At 41.9% G+C, this 17,046-nt stretch overlaps 1 protein-coding gene across 3 annotated transcripts in view; it reads right to left on the reverse strand.

Annotated features, from left to right (window-relative positions):
* The window catches only part of TTC3 (tetratricopeptide repeat domain 3), a 40,430-nt gene that overhangs the window by 10,070 nt on the left and 13,314 nt on the right, over window positions 1–17,046 (reverse strand). For all 3 annotated transcript variants that reach the window (XM_050332765.1, XM_050332766.1, XM_050332767.1), the window contains 19 exons: window positions 15,025–15,085; window positions 14,283–14,349; window positions 12,917–13,045; window positions 12,543–12,689; window positions 11,873–11,953; window positions 10,879–10,991; window positions 8,888–9,014; window positions 7,412–7,534; window positions 7,113–7,214; window positions 6,655–6,747; window positions 6,225–6,289; window positions 5,354–5,490; window positions 4,301–4,615; window positions 3,331–3,594; window positions 3,071–3,117; window positions 2,098–2,154; window positions 1,442–1,518; window positions 1,171–1,308; window positions 78–954 (listed from right to left, as the gene is read on the reverse strand). In XM_050332765.1, the coding sequence (XP_050188722.1) occupies window positions 78–954; window positions 1,171–1,308; window positions 1,442–1,518; window positions 2,098–2,154; window positions 3,071–3,117; window positions 3,331–3,594; window positions 4,301–4,615; window positions 5,354–5,490; window positions 6,225–6,289; window positions 6,655–6,747; window positions 7,113–7,214; window positions 7,412–7,534; window positions 8,888–9,014; window positions 10,879–10,991; window positions 11,873–11,953; window positions 12,543–12,689; window positions 12,917–13,045; window positions 14,283–14,349; window positions 15,025–15,085 (3,020 nt within the window). The remainder of the gene's footprint in view (window positions 1–77; window positions 955–1,170; window positions 1,309–1,441; window positions 1,519–2,097; window positions 2,155–3,070; window positions 3,118–3,330; window positions 3,595–4,300; window positions 4,616–5,353; window positions 5,491–6,224; window positions 6,290–6,654; window positions 6,748–7,112; window positions 7,215–7,411; window positions 7,535–8,887; window positions 9,015–10,878; window positions 10,992–11,872; window positions 11,954–12,542; window positions 12,690–12,916; window positions 13,046–14,282; window positions 14,350–15,024; window positions 15,086–17,046) is intronic.

Here is a 17,046-nt window from a genome sequence, read left to right on the forward strand (position 1 = left end):
GCAGAGCTGCTCCAGCCCTGGGATCCTCTTGGTGGCCTTCAAAGCTCTCAAACAATCATCCCATTTTCATTCCTTACCTGAACAGCCACCATCCTCACATGGGGGTTGCTCTTCATTCCAGGTTTACTTTTGCTTCCTTTTTCCATCTCAACACCCTGTTTACCATTTTCAGCCTCATCTGAGCCACCTGGAGCAGCCAAACTCTCTTTATACACCGTGTTATCCGAGTTCTCCGAGTGGGCCCCGGGCTCTTCACACATTTGGGTTTCAGATGGGATGAAACCGCCCTGGACGTGTTTTCTGAGCGGAATCAGCGATTCCCGATTATCCTGAGGAGCTGCAGGATCAGCATAAAGATAACCAGGCTGCCTGGCAACACAGGGCAGGACAGGCACTGGGAAAGGCACGGGCAATATCCTCCCATACTGGTAACCCCAGGAAGTCTGAGGCACAAACACGGGGCTTTTCGAGTGCAGGTCCTTCAGTAAAATGTCCGCGAACAACGACCGGTTTTCCATGGATTCAACGCTCTGGCTCTGCAGGGAATTCCTGGATCTCCAGGGAGCAGGGAAGGAACAGGGCAGATACTGTAGAGTCTCATAACTTAACTCAGGTGATGGTGGTACATGGGGTGGAACGGGGTAGGACTGGGGCTTGAATTCCTCAGCATCCGGATTTAACCGTAGGTTTTTCTGAGAATGATTTCCTGGCACGTCCCCATCCATAGAACTTTCACTTCTGTTGGTGTTTCCCTCAAAAAGGACTGAGTGCTTCCTCAGGCCAATCAGATTATCCACCATAATGAAACGAAGGGATTTCAGGAGGAAGGATTCCAGGCCGCCCTGATCCTCCACGACCCTTCGAGTCCCTTCGGGGAAATTTTCATATTCCCCAATTAGTAATTTATTATTAATTTCCAGAGGGCCATGTTCTTCCAAGATTTGAGAGAAATACCTTAAAAAAGAAATTAAAAATCGTTATTTTTAATAAAGGTTGATTTTTTGTTGTTTTTTTTTTTCCATTTAATTCTCAACTTGTATTTCAATACCTGTATGGACACACCTGCACACCCCAGACCCCCCAAATTATGGATTTAATGCAATAAATGACAAGAGTTACCAAGTAAAATGAAACCCCTGAAGTTGCTAAGTACAAGAAATTTATACTTACCCATATAAGTATTCACAGATTGGATCTGGATTATTATAACTGTTACTATTTGAAACTTCATAGAGAGCTTCAAATTCCTCCAGTTGCTCCTGGAGATATTCTGGGATTACAAAGGGTTCATTTGTAAAATCTGTATATCTTAAAAAAATAAAAATAAAAGAGAGAAAGTTAACCCAGACTTGGTGTTTTTAAGGGATTCTTCTCCAGCACTCTGGAGTTAAAAAAAACAACAAACAAACAAACACAAAAAGAGGTAAATGATGGTACTTACAAATTATTTTCTTCTATAAATATCTTCTCTTCTTCTCGTGGGGCTGTACTAACTCCACTGGATAATACTAAAATAGACTGATGGAAAACAGGTTGATTTGGTATTTTTTAATCTCCCAAAAATCACATGCAAAAAAGATCCCCCTCTAAAGACCAGGAGTGAATTTGTTTGCATCCCATTTTGTTCTGTGACTTCCCTGCAGGTTCTGAACTGCCAAACTTTGTGGACAACGATCAGCCCCAGCAAGGAAGGAAGTTCTTCATTTAAAATTACTCATTTCTTCTTCAGAACTTCTTTTGGAAAGGAAGGAAATTGGGATATTCAGCCCAACATCCTCCCCCTTTTTTTTTTTTATCAATTTCATCAAAATTTAATTAAATTTCCTTTACATTGGAGGCAACTTCACCACAGGCAAGTCTGAGTTTACCCCACGTGGTTTAATGACCCCTTCACCATTACAGGCATTTCAGATGTCTTTTAATTTTTATTATCTAATAACTTTAGAAATAGAAGGCAGAAAAAATAAAAACCTGGTTGATGAGAATAAGAGAAAAAAAAAACAACCTAAAAAAATCCTAATTTTGAAAGGGGTTTTAATAGTGATGAAGTGGTACCTGCTCAGCAGGATCTCCTTTAGCAGCTACAAAGTTACTCACCCTCGAGTCTTTCAAATTCTTCTTCCTGTTTTTATTTTTAACTTTGATATCATTAGTCTGAAACAGAAAAAAAAAAAGTCACTGGGTGTTTTGTTTTGTTTTTTTCAAATCAGAATAAAATTCTGCTGCATTTCCAAAACCAGCAGGTAAATCTTTCCTGTGAAAATTGTCACTCTGGTTTGCCCACCAAAATTCAGGTGGTGAAATTCTCCCTCCCTCCACTCCATCCCCAGGAGGGAAATACAAAAAGAACCAGAGCTTTGAAAGGCTTGACCTGTTTTATTCATCATTTTCCTCTCTGAACACTTAAAATATTGACTTATTTTAAGAGCAGAATATTGTGTTATTTTATTCTTTCAGCTCCTTACTCGTTACTCAGAGCCCAAATTGCATTTCTGAAGTCATTTCAGTTTTCCAAGATATTCAAAGATGAAGGAATTAAAATGCTAATTAACTCCTTAGCAGGACTTTAATTATGGATCATAATTACTCACAGTAATTACTAACAGGCTATTCCAGGCTATAAATAACACTGAAACAAAAATAGTTTCCATTGTAATAATTTTCATTTCATTCTTGGATTTCCAACTAATGGAATGAATTGGGAAAAACCTCACATTTTATTAACATGTACATTAATTAACTCTGATGTTTTTTACTGTCAAAAGTAAATCTTGGGTTTGTAGAGAGTGTCTCAAACACGTAATTAACTGAAATCCAACATACACTTCTGCCACTTGGAATGGCTTTTAACCAAGACACCAATCAAAAAGTCACTCAGAATTATTATGGTGATGATTATTAATATAAATAATTCGAATATCAAAGGATTTAAGAAAAGGGAGCTGAACCAACAGACTAAATCTGTAATCAAGCCTGAAGGATGGGGCTGTACAAGTGCACATCTCTGTTCACTTGAGCACTTGTTTAAAGCATCAAAAGTCATCCCAAATATCAATTTAAGTTCACTTACTGATATATTTTCATTTCCCTGCTTCTTTAATATAATGGTTGGGTCATCTGTCGAAAGGATAAAAGTCACACTGATTAACAGAAATGGCAATACTTGCTCAGATTTACCATTACAACTGTGAAACTGCAGGAACTGTCACTATAATCCTCTATCAAATACCACCAAAGCATCTCCAAGATGCAGCTGCAGAAACTTCAGGCTTAAAAAACTTCACAAGAAATACTTATTTATGGTCCAGGGGGGACCCTTTGCCTACTCACCCATTTTATCAAAGAATTCATCCAGAGCTGGATGAAGGGACGGGAAACGTTCCCTGTTGTCCTCTAAGAGCCATATAAAACAACGGGATTTCTCGAGGGAGGGCTTTAAGAAATATTCCCAAATCTCTTGCTTTTCCCAAGGGTCTGGCACATAATCAAATCTCCTGCCGTACTTCTGGTTCCACAGGGTGGCTAAAACAGCGAAGTCAAGCTCTTGCAGTGGCTGCTCGTGCTGATGGAGGAAGTTTTTTGTAGCTGTCAGACCTGAAAGAGATGGAAAAAAACAAAACAAACAAAACCAAAAACCAGTGTTTCATTCTAGCTGCAGAGTTTTTTGGTTCTCCAAAGGGAAGCACTTGGTTCCATAAATTAAATATCCAGTGGCTTGAAACACGTGATGGAAAAGCTTTTGTACCATGAAAATGCAACCAAAAACTGGTAGGTGGGGTTTAGGTCAATTTTAATCGGCACCAAATTATTACTTGTGTAATGAATCTGGATAAATCCCTGAAAGGACATGGACATAACAGAGCAGAATGAGGAAGACTCAAATATCCTTCAAGGTTTACCTGGAAAAATCTTCATCCAATTAAAAAAATCCAACAGGGAAACCACAGCAAGTGACTCCCAAGCTTAGCACACTCAGCTAAACTTTAATGACTCAAACCCCACCAGGGTTTGCTTTCCAGGAACAGATTATTTGTGCAAATATTCCCCCTTTTAAGCCTGTTCTGGAATTTCAAGGCAACAGGAGAAAAATCAACCTGCTCCATCTCCCCACTTTCCTTCCTGCCCACATCAGGTTCCACTTTCCCCTCCAGAGATCCTGGCTAAGGAGCAGGTGGAGGAAAAGCAGGAAAGCCTGACTTTGCCACTTGAAATTAAGGAAGGAAGAGCGGGAAACAGGGAAAGGAAGAGTGGAAAATCCTCTCCTCTGACTGATAAAAGGTGTTCCACGAGCACGACCCACCCAAGTTATTGAGGTGTTTCAGCCACTTGAGCAGTTTGGGATCCACTCCTTCCAGCTGGCTCAGCACGTGGATGAACCCCCTGGTTTTGACTCGGTTTTTTTCCTGAATTAAGTGGCTGAGGAGCTGCTCCATCACTTCCCTGGGCTTGCTGCTGATTTGGGAATAGGAGGCGTAATCCTCCTCGCTGATGACAAACCAGGACAGTAATTCCTTCAGTAACTTGGCAGCATCAGCAACTGCTGTTTGGATCTGCTCCGAGTTCCGGCTGAGGTGCTGCAGGACCCGGTCCCCAGCAGAGAAATCTGGGCCATAACCTACAGTGGGAATCAAAAAAAAACCAAAACACCCAAAATAAACAACATTTCACGTCTCTACCACAATAAAAAAACCCACAATTGTAAAGTACAGGTGGTTCAGACTCAGGGGTGTTAATAATTATTTGCTTTATTACCACCCTGAAATTACAGAGTATCATTAATTATATATATATATATATATGTGTGTGTGTATTTAACATGGAATCCTTCTAGGAACTGGAGTTAATTATATACTGAGTTAATAACATAGACAAAAAAATAATTTTCCAAACATCAGCCCCTTCCTCTTAGCCCTGGGGTTTGCCCTGACAAGCTGCAGGGGATGTTCACAGCTCTGAAATGGGGCAGTGCAGCCCAACATCCCAGCAGAAGCTGAAGCATTAACTGCCCACAAACTTACAATTTCAGTATTCTATTTTACCCCAATCCTCTGGAATATGCTTTCCAAGTCACTGCTGATATCATTCTTCCTTTGAGAAGATCCTTTTGTTTTTTCCTCTTTTTTTTTTTTTTTTCCCCCCCTCAACAGTGTCCCAGCTCTTTTAAAGCTTTTCCTGAAACCCCTTTTAAACAGGAATTATTACTTGGAATTTGAGCCTCTGCCCCTGTTTGGGCCGATCCTGCACGAACCAGCCAAGGGAGAATCAAGGTTTGCCACAAGGAACTTAATCCTACAACCTTTCCAACCCTCCCCCCCGAAGAAATCAGAGCATCCACCTTCCACCTTCCACCTACCACTGCTGGGACCGCGCTCGGAGCGTTCCTTCCCCTCCTGCTTTTCCTCCGCTTTCCTCCTGGCGGAATTCCGAGCCTCTTCCCGCGCGCGTTTCCGCCGCAGTTTCTTCTCCTGCTTGGCTTTCAACTTCCTGACGCTGAAAAACAGCCCGTTAAGCAGCGAGCCTGGCACCAACTGAGGGCAGTGCCCATCTCAGTTATCTGCCAGGCCTTGCAATAGCCAAAAAGCTCCACTTCCCTGCAAATAGCGGGCTGGAAAACACAAATGGAATAAAGCCGGTTTTCATTCCCCGCTCAGGAGGCCGCGACATTTCACAGAAGTTTCATTAAAAAAATCAAGTATAAAGTCTAAATGTTCTCAATGCAGCGATTTTTACTCCCATCAGAGATGTTTGAATTAGAAATAACCCCACTTTTTTTCCTTTTTTTTTTTTTTTCCTAACTTCAGTGTTTTTATAACTCGGCATTTTGAACCCAACATTTATTTGAGTCCCTAAATTTTTAAAAATCCATCTTGTTTCTCCTCTCTCTCCTCTTTTACAACCTCACTTGACCCAAAAGTGTAAACTCAGTCGTTGTCAAAGGGATGTGCCTCTCAATAACTGAAGGGACAACGTTAAATACAGGTTTTATTTACACTTTTTAAGCCTTCACACCGAGTTGCTGAGGCAGTAAATTCTGTGGAACAATTTGAGTGCTTTTATAATTGGATCAGAATGAACCTCACCAGACTTTTGGGTTTATCAAAAAGGGCAAGAACAGCCTTTCCAAAGGATTGGTGTTCTTTTAGCAACCCTCAAAAAGGCACGAAAATCAATCCCAGAGAGCCCTGGGTTGTTCTCAAATGGATTTAAAGCAGCAGAGATCTTACCTTGAACATTTCTGTTTAATACAGGCCCTTGGTGGTCCCCTGGGCTTGGTGATTTTTTGTTCAAACTACCAAAAGAAGCGATGAGTTCAATTTATTAATTAAAGGCATTAATTAAATTTGGGTTATAAAGCAAACCTGGCTGCACCCAACCCCCAGAAACATTTGGAAAGCAGCAAAATAACACTGCAAAAGAGAATAGGAATAAACTCCTGAAGGTGCAACTAAAATCATCTGCCACTGCTGTAAGTTGGGATGGAGCATCTTTATCAGCAGGAAAGAGAGGCTGGAAGGGAACTGATATTCCTAAATAATGCTCAGATTCCACAGTTAAGACAGCACAACTTAATTCTTTTTTTTTTTTGCAGTTAAATTCTCATCTTTATCTCAATATTTTAGAGATGATTTTCACATAAAACACAACAATACTTACTTCACATTTTACCAGACCAGAAGAACTGAAAATAACTATTTTTGAAATAAGGCCTTTACAATCAGGAGTAAAACACAATTCCTTAAGGAAATCCTGTGGGAGAAAACAACACACACAAAACAAGAGAGATTTAAAATCCACACACAGTGCTCTTACACTAATCACAGTTTCTTAATTGGAGGCAATTAAAAAAAAAAATTGAATCAAAACAATCTAGGGAGATCTGTGGCACATCCCTGTTATTCCTAAAGCCCCTCCTCCAACTTCCCACTCAAAAAAAAAAAATCAACTTTCAGAATACTTTTATGCCTTCACACATTGCCTGATTTCCCTCCCGTTTCACACTGGCCCTGTATTTTATAAAACTGCATTAAGCATGATATAAATAACATAAATAAAACGTAATACCAACAATATAAACTCGATCAAAATGCCTGGGGCCTGCCAAAGCTCTTTACCTTATCATTTTTATCGCTGTAGCTTGTCGTCTTCAGCTTTTTCCAGCAGCTGATATGAAACTCCACCCTGCACTGCTGACAGCAGATGACACGGATAAAACCCTGACAATGAGAAATGGGACAAAACTGAACACGTTTTATTGACACACATTAAGGAAAATTAAAAAATTCGAGGGAAAAGCACAGCAGAAAACAGTGCTCAGCTTAACAGCGGGGAACATGAAAGGGGGCAGGGGGTAGAAACCACCAAATTTTACTCCTCAAACCCTTCTAAATTTACCTTTACCCTCACAATTTACCTTAAAGTCCGGGTCTGTAAAAAATATTTGGATTTTGGAGTGGCCGTGGCACTGCTGGTACCGACAGACAGCGTCTGGCTCCGGAGGGAACTTGCACTCCTCGATACAGCTCCTCAAAGCCATCTGAGAGAAACACAGGGACGGGAGGCAAAACTGCTTGGAAAGCTGTGACCAGATTTCTGGGGAAGGGGTTGGGGTGTGGGGGTCTCTGAGAAATCCCGGGGTCAGTTTTTGTTTGGGAAACAACAGAACTGCTCCTTCTACCCGAGACTAAACAGGTCCGTGTGGCCCAGCCAAGCTCAGACACGGAATAACCTCCCGAGATCTACTGGGCCAAAGTGCCTCCCCTGCAGAGCAGCTCCTGCACCTCCTGCTGCCACATCCACCAGGCACAATTTTCAAGCTCCTGCACCTCGTGCTGCCACATCCACCAGGCACAATTTTCAAGCCCAAAGGGGAGTTTTGCATTGGCCAAACGGTCGAAGCCTCTCCTGTCTGGTTTTGAACTCGGCCCGTTTTTGACTCCTCATTTTCGCCAGTTCCAACTTTTAACCAGCTCTTATGTTGTGCATTCACAGTTTAAGAGGTTGGTGACGTGCAGTGAGGAGTTCACACGTTATCCCAGGATCGTTTAGGTTGGAAAAGATCTCCAAGATCAGACTCCACCCTGTGCCCCCTCCCCACCTTGTCCCCCAGCCCAGAGCACTGAGTGCCACATCCAGCCCTTCCTTGGACACCTCCAGGGATGGGCACTCCAAACCTCCCTGCCTGCTTAACAACCCTTTCCAGGAAGAAATTCTTCCAGGAAGAAATCAGGAAATACCTGTGTTGCCCATAACAAGAACACAAACCAACAGAGTGTCAGTTTATGCGGTGCTTTATTCAGGGCCCGGGAAACCTGAGGACTAACGTCCCAAGTCAGGATTCCAAAGACCCTCATGTCGACTACATCTTTTATACTTTTTAACAAACAAAGCCACGTGATTGGCTCACACATCAAAGCAAATATACCAGTTATACATAAACTTACATATATCATCCTGAGTACAATCAACCGTTAACTCTCCCCCTCTAACACATTGTGTAACTGACTCCCACCACCAGACTACATCCTATTTCTAGTTACAAATCATCTTGTACCGGTTCTGCATGCTTGACTTAATCCTTTGACTATTGTCTCTTCTGATCAGCACATTCCTAACTAAGTCCCAGGTGTTGCTGGCAGGGCCTCTTTCAGGCCTACCCTGCAAAGCAAACCTTTGACCAAACTACTACTAATGCTGTAATCACTGCAACACCTGGAGCAGATCAGAACCGTATTACACAGAAATGCCCGAGCACAGAGCCTGACACAGAGCTTATGCTGTTAATGGGGATGCTTCCTACATTTCTGTTTCATCCCCATCTTTCTTGGATGTGGATGGTGGAAGGCAGGGAGGAGGAGGAGGAAGAGGAGGAGGAGGAAGATAAACACACCTGCAAACTCTCTGTCCGTGTCTCCTCGATGACCTGAGTCGTCGCCGGCCACGTTAACACCCCAGGGACAATCTTGAAATCAATCATCAGCTTTGATCTCAGGAACTGATCGAGTGCATTTGCAAATCTGCAGTTGGAAACAGGCACAGCGTGTTCAGGTCCTCTGCGAGCAACTTCTACACGGCCTTTGGCAATTCTTTTTGTCATCCAAGCAGCAAACAGTGGCAACCGAGAGCACGTGGGAGGAGAGGACACCCGGTTCATTAAATTCCCTGTTTAAGGACTCTCTGGGATAAAAGATTCAAGCTGTGAGCCAGGCAAAGGGCTCAGCATCCAGGCAGGGATAGGAGGCAGACTGAGAGCCTGTGCTGACATTCCAGGGATCCACGGATGTTGGGAGTGCTTGGGAATGCAGAGTGAGGACATGTGTGTGTACAGGAGTGACCTTCAACCCTGCTCAGCCAGGGAGGGGACACAGGACTCTGGGTTTTCCCCAGGTTTTCCTCTGCCTGGGGGAGGCTGCGTGGCCAGAGGTGTTGTCCCCTCTGCAGGCAACTTTTTGGGCCAGAACTGCCAAGGAAAGAAGAGCCACAACCACGGGATTCGGATGCAGGCAGCTCCTGGAACACGGACTGCCCCCAGCAGTGGGAAGCAGGAATCCCCTCTCAGCATCCAACCCAGCCCTTTGAGATGTTCCACGTGAGGAGGGGTTCAGGTTTAATATCAAAACTCACTTAACTGGGCGTTGTATGGGCTTTACATGGCAAGGCTGGGTGGGGAGGGGAGGATCATTCCCTGAGGAGAAGCCAGGGCTGCCCCAGATCCAGCTGGATACGACAAACCCACCCAAGGGGGAACAGCAGAGCCCCTCAGGCAAAGAACTTCAGGGAAAACAAGGACCAGGAAGGTCAAAACACCCTGCAGGGCTGTGGGGAGAGTAAGGGGAAAAAAACTCCCCCATGGCCCATCCCTCTGGGCAGCTCAGGGGAGCAGGAGGGAGAGGAGCCGGGAATGAGGGAGGGAGGTCGAGCTGTGATAAAAGAGGGGTAGGAGAAGGGTGATGTTAGTTGTTTCACTTTGTTTCCCACCATCCAACTCTATTTGAAGGGACAACGGGTTGTTTTGCCTCACTGTTGAGTCTAATGGCTGAATGATTAGCAAGTGATCTCCCTGCCTTTTGTCTCGACCGCTGGAGCTTTTCCATCTCCCGCTGAGGAGGGAGCACAGCTGGATAAAGGTCTCCCAGCCAGCCAAGGTCACCCCACCCCAAGCTTTATGATGGATTTTAGTCAGACAGAGCCCTAACGAAGTACCAAAAAAATCACAACCCAAGATTTACACCCAGCAATCGCCACACGGGGCTGTCACCACCACAGCCGTGATTCCTGGATTCGGGATGCTGGGAAGGAAACCCCCGCCAGGAATCGGCGGGTTGAAGCAGCCCAATCCCTCGGCTCTCAGTTTGTTCCTCGCCCCCTCCCTGCACCTCAACACTCCCCCCCTTCTCCCGCTGGTGTTTTGGCTCGGGAAAACAGGAAAACATCGCTGTTATCTGTCCCAGGGAAAGGGGGTGACTCACTGAGGCAGCCGCCTTATCTCAGCCCAAGGCCGCTCCTCCTCGGCCTCCCCAGGCCCTCAGATAAGTTAAGCTTTTCTTTTCGCTACATTTTTCCACGGGAACAAAGGTTTTTGTTCTTCTCCCACGAGCTCTTTCCCCCTCTCCTCCTCCACTGCAGGGATGAGCTGGTCAGTCCTTATCCCCTGTTCCCTCAAGATGTTTGCTCCTCAGCAGCAGCAAACTCTGTAAATCATTCCCTTGGATGAATTCAGAGATTAAGGGAGAACAACTAAAATCAGCCCGATGGAGGAATTCAGTGATTAACAGGGAATAATTAACACCCCCCTCCCCATTAACACCCCCTTTCATTCCTCAAATTAAAGGATTTGTTTGTTTTTTTTTACCAAATACTGAGGTTTTCCAGCACACCAACCTGTTTTGCCTGAGGTAAACCCTCCCGATTCCATAGTGTGCCAAACAAAAGCACCTTTCTTCTGGGTATTCTTCAATTATTTTCTTAAACTGCTCTTCAGCCTTTGCCAGCGCCTTCAAAAGAAATATAAGACACAAAATACACGGTGCTTTTCCAGAAATTTTCCACTTTTCCTCTTGTTTTTTCCCCCCCCCATTCCAGTGGGTCGGGGTGTCCTATTCCTTGATCAGTCTTATGAACAGTAAATGGAATTGCAAAGCCTTGTGAACACAGGAAAAGCTTCCTCTTTTTTTTAAAAAAAAAAAACCAAAACAACAAAACTTATTCTGTCAACAGACTCCCTTTGAAAGAACAGATTTAAATGGCTGAGCTCACTGAGCTACAAACACCCAGGTATTTTTAAATTAATTTTAAGACACTGAATATTATCAACACTGCAGGAAGAAAAGCCCAAACCAACCTGAAAAAACAAAAAACAAACCAAAACAAACAAACCCAAACAACTCCAGAGTTTTGCCTTCGGTTCTGGAAAACAGCAAAGTAATTTGGTGTTTTCCAGAACAAAAAGAAACCAAACTCTGTCTCCTGTTTTAGGAGCTGAATGTTTGCCTCAAGAACACTGTGGTGCAGAAGCACATTACAAAGTAGAAGAAAAAAAATAATTATAATAACCACATATAAATCATATATAATAATATATAACAATAGAATAATGTAATAATATATATGTAATAATTAATTTCTTATTAATTCTCTTAGAATCTCATTTGAAGGCTTAAAAAAAGACATTTTATTTGGTAGCTCAATTTATCCAAAGTCACTAAGGATCTGGTCCCAGTGCATGATTCCAAAACGTGTCACCAGGTTTCCTTCCCCCCTCATTTTCTGTCTCTTAGGAAGAGATAAAAATGGATGGGCAGCCACCTGAGCTGGAGGTCGGAATACAAGCAGTATTTAAATATAAAAACAGATAAAACCAAGCTTCATGTCCTACCTCAGGTTGTCCTATTCCCAGGAGGGCAGTGGCATGTCCATAGATGATTATGACATAATTAATATTATTAATATTCATATACTGGGGGGGGAAAAAAAAAAAAAGTCAAATTATAGTGGCAGCACAAACAAAACCATTGTAGAAAGTGTTATATATTAATTTAAAGGAACCCAGGCTGACAGTTGGGTCAATGTGGATATAGATACACAGACACCAAATTTCCCAGTATTTGCCACCAAAGAGTTCTCGAACTTGAAGAATAAAAATCACTTTTACCCTACATCATTAAGAATAAAGGTTAATCTGACAATCACAGAATTATTTAGGCTGGAAAAGACCCTTTAAGGTCATCAAGTCCAACCACCAACAGACTGCAGTTTTTTATGAAACACAGTGTTTGATCAATGTAGCCTGTATTACTCCTATAAAGATATTGTTTTGATAACTAGTTTTTTACATTTTACATCTAGAAATGCCCATTTTATGTTGAACATCATCAAAACCCACATCCCATGTAATATTGGGGGTTTTATCCTGTTTTATCCTTGGCACAATTCCCAGTGAAATACTTGGCACTGCAGCCAACAGCTCGATAATAAAGACTATTGATTAAAATAATGACTCTAAATAAAATTACTCCAAAAAACTCGAGTTATCCCTCTGAGTTTACCCTAAATTCTGAAGTATAGAGAATGCTGAGCAGCTGGGAAAAGGCTCGTTCTGCACTGTGACACTGCTGCTCCATCAGGGCTGCACAACCATCCCGAGCCAGGGACGTCACCCCTTCTGGCAAGGCATTAAAATCCACCTGGGACACCTGAAAAGGCAGCAAATCCACAAGAAAACAGCATTTTAATTTTTTTTTTTAATTTTTTTTTTAAATTTCTTTTTTTTTTTAATTTTTAAAGAATATCGTATCGCCCCCCACCAGCCAGCAACTCAATAACCAAACACAATTTTGGTGGAAAGCAGAGAGGCAAACAGGGTGTTGAATGCACAAACTCCAATTATTCTGGTCAATTCTTATGATTTCTCCCAGTTTACCTGACGTTCTGCAGCATCCAGAGCTCTCAGCAGGGGTAGGAGGGTGGGTTTATCACCGGCACACTCGTCCCTGGACGCTGTAAATCCCTTGTTCCTGAGGGTTTTAACATCCTCTGCACTGAAATCCATCTGCAACATTTAGGGAGGCAGTAAGCCCAAAAGAAAACAGCATTTCCCTTTTTTATTTTTTTTCCCTTTTCTTTTTTTTTTTCAAAGCAAAAGTTATCCAAGGGACAACTGGAAACTCCCTATTTCCTACAGTTCTCCCACAATTCCACTGTCAGAGCAGCAAATCAGTTCCATTTTCACAAAACTTTTAATTTTACTTCTAAAAATCTCTAAGATTTCCATGGTCCTCCTGCTGCTAATCCTTTAAAAAAACCCAGAAAATCAAGATTTTCTTTTAAGTTCAGATCCTTTCCTCTCCACAAAGCTTCAAGTTTAGTTCAAGCATCGTTTTAATTTTGCTTACACATTAAAAAAAAAAATAAAACCACAAAAAAACCAAAACCACAACCCAGACTTCTGCTTTCCCCTCACTTTTACACTCCCATTTTGAGCACAAATGTCTTTGGCAAAGACTGTTCAGAGTTGATTTTGTTATTTTGTTTTCGCTCCTGATAATTCCTGGAGCCTGCAGGAATTTCCAGCAGGGAGACTTAAATAATTAACACCGATTTTAACTTCCCAGGACTACTGAGCTAATGCTGATGGAGCATAAAACAGAACTATATCAATTTAATGTCAAGCCACACCACATAAGAAGCAGATTAAGCCAATTAAAATGCTCCTTTTGATACTGGTAATGAATTGGCAAACCAAAAATGGGTATTTTGAAGGAAATAAAATGTCTTAGTGCAGGTAGAACTTGAACCTCCTCCTGAATCCAGTTTTGTCTCGTGAGGTGATTGATCAGAGTGGAGATTTTTGGTGTCTACATCCCCAAATTAATAGAGATTAAACGATTAATTACGTGCACGCCCACGATTTCCTTCAGGAATTTCGGCAGCTGGGGAGGAAAATTCTCACTCAAAAATGTGAATTGCACGTGTGTTTCAAACAGGGTGATTTCCAAAGGTATTTACCAAACACAAGACAACAAAAAATGAGGATCCAGGAGAGCTGCAAACTCCTGGTTTGAGCTGAGTCAGTCCAAGACTAGACTGAGTTTTGTTGCACTGATTACAGGAGGAGAAGCAACAAGACAACAATAAATCAGTGTAACCACACGATTTTTGCTTCCTGACCAAAGCCACGCTCAGCACAAAGTGTTAAATCCAGGAATAAACCGAGATTTTGCACGGTGTTACTGAAAGATGCCAAATAATTCGCATTTCAGGCCACATCCCACTGAATTTCCAGTCACCTGTGGCACAGGGCAGAGGTTTTTATCTTCCACGGCTTTAGACTCCCTCTTCAAATCAAGGTGATCCCTACAAAAGACAGGAGTTTATAAATAGCCTTGAAACATTCAATTTCTTTTCAAGAAACACTGTGAGTTTGATAGGATTGTGCTGTAATAAACACAGATTAAAAAACACAGATCAAAAATCAGTTGAACTTGTGGTCACACTTAGATTAAGATTGGGAATAATCAGCTTCAGCTCCACGCTTTCCTAAAGGCTTGGACTCTTCTGCATGAGAAATCTGCCTGGAAAAATTATCACTTAATAGAAGTTTTCTTATTTCAAAATAAATCTCTACAGTGCTTTTTATCCCAACTAATTTAATTTTGGCCCTAAACCACCAAACACACTGATTTGCATTCAGCATGTCCCACAGGGAGCATTTCTGTGCTTAAAATTAGGTATTGATTTAAGTGAAATTATTGAATGAAGTGGAAATTCAAGCCTGCAAACAACTAAAGGTCTAAGTAAAAGTTATTAATTGACTAAAATTCAACTCAGCTGTGGAAAATATTTAATTTTCAAGTCATAACTCTGGTTCTTTGTGAAAACTGGAATTTTGGGAACTTCACCCAGTTACCAGTATGTAAAAAAACACACACAAAAAAGCAGCAAGTCCAAAGGGACATTAAGTCTTCTCTAAGTGCTACATAAAATAACTCAAAGTAATAACAAATTTCGAAATAAATAGTATTTTTTTACCTCATTTTTTCAGAGTCACCAGGTTTGGGTTTTTGCCTTCGTTTATTTTGATGACTTTGGTCTGTAATGAGAAAAAAGATTTTAAACAAGATGATGATCACCTAAAATATATATATAAAAAAAAAGCAGCACTTGGAACTCACGTTTTCCTTTCTAAACAGATGATAAAAATTTACAGTACTGAAAACTGAGACAAGCAATAAGTTTTTCAAAAAGCCACCCCTGAGTATCATCCTATGAATTCACTATTTTTTGTTAAGCAGTGTCGGATTTTATTAATCCCAGAAAGGGGAAGGACACTCCAAATAAACAGAAGAAAATTACAATTCTGCAAGGTACGATCTGACTCCACAATATTCCAACTATAAAACTCTAAGCTAAAAAAAAATCAGCCTGTTTTCCAGAGCTGGAGTTGATATTATTCCTTTTCAGTCCCAAACCCAGAAGTTTTGCAGGGGGTGACGGATCCCTGTGGAAGTTCAAGTTCCACTGGGTGGGGAATTTTCACAGGGAAGAATTTGCAGCTTCGAAACTACAAGAGCTGAAGTGGAGTTCAATCTCAGAAAGGCAAAGATGTGTAAATAGAGGGAGATGCCCCTGGTTCCAAAATCGGTGTGTTTGGAAATACCGGATCCCAAAGACAGGACAGGGGTTGATCCCGGGATGTGGCTCCACTTCCAAACCCTGGGACTTCCCGTCCGAGGCCCGACACGGAATTTACGCCTCACAACTTCGGGGATTCGGTGCTGTCATCGAACTGTTACTGAGCAAACAGTCCCTGAGCAACCAGGTGGAAAACAGGGCTCAGTTCTCTGTGGTGATGGTCACACCCAGGAGGCCACACCAGCAACTGCAAAATTCCATCTCCGGCGTTTCCCGTGGAATTCAAACCCCACATCAGGCACCGAGTGCGCCTGTGTTGACTCGAGAGGGTTTTTAATTTTCAACATTTTTTAAGTCCCAACAGTGAGAAAACACCCAAATGTTCCTCACGTTGGACTCAGCCACCCAGGCAGGAGTTTGGGTTCAAGCTTTTCAAGCCCTGGAGCCCAAAAATGTGGTGCAGCTCCCAAAATCCTTCAATCTCGCTCCACTCATTATTACGCTTCTGCCAAACTACCACAAACTCCAGTGTGGGATAAAGGAGCTCTTAATTTCACACATAAAGTCCGAGCATTAATAAATAAAAAAAAAAAAAAAAAAGTTTATTTTATGATGCTCAGAGAAAGGTTTTAAATGTTTTAAATCAGTGGGCACAAAATCCTGGGAGACACCGTGGAAAAGCACGAACCCACCCATTCCTGAGGGACCTCCCTCCAGCCAGAGGGACCTCTCACAGGATCGTTCCTCAAGTTAAATCAAATGTATGCACACCGAAATACCTCGTGCCAGAAGTCATTGCTCATTAAAAAAATATTTAATGACATAAAATTTCAATGCATCAGAACAAAACTCAGGGCTCACAAAGAGCGAACATGTTCAGACCTGTCCTGTGAACCGTTTCTCGAAACAGTTCAGACCCATGAAAACCCCAAAGCTACACTAACAATCACCAGAAATGCCTCATCATAGAGATATTTAAAGGATGGAAAACAATAATCCTTTGGAAAGCCAGAAAACACTTCCAGCATCTCACCATTGCACTGTTTAGAGGTAGAGATTTATCACTTTTTCTTCATTATACATAAGGAACCACCCTGTCATTCACAACAAAATCTTCAGGGAGCCAAAAGAAACCACCTCACCATCAAAAGAAGAAATTTAATCTACACTATTTTTTTCCTTGAATGGTCTCATTTTAAAAGCCATTCAACAAAAAATTATACCAGAAACATTTCCCACAGAAACAACTCCTCCCACAGAACACCCAACTTAAATCCTACTTTCAGAGTAAGTGAAAAAAACTTGTCAATAAAAGGTAACAATCAAATCCTGCTGACTTAAAACACTTCAGGAGATACATCAATTCAACAGCAAACACGATTTACTTACCCCATAAAAATTTAAAAATATTAGCTGTAT

This window comes from Myiozetetes cayanensis, unplaced genomic scaffold (assembly GCF_022539395.1).
Source record: "Myiozetetes cayanensis isolate MyiCay16 unplaced genomic scaffold, myiCay2020 scf5-8, whole genome shotgun sequence".
Lineage (NCBI taxonomy): Eukaryota > Metazoa > Chordata > Aves > Passeriformes > Tyrannidae > Myiozetetes > Myiozetetes cayanensis.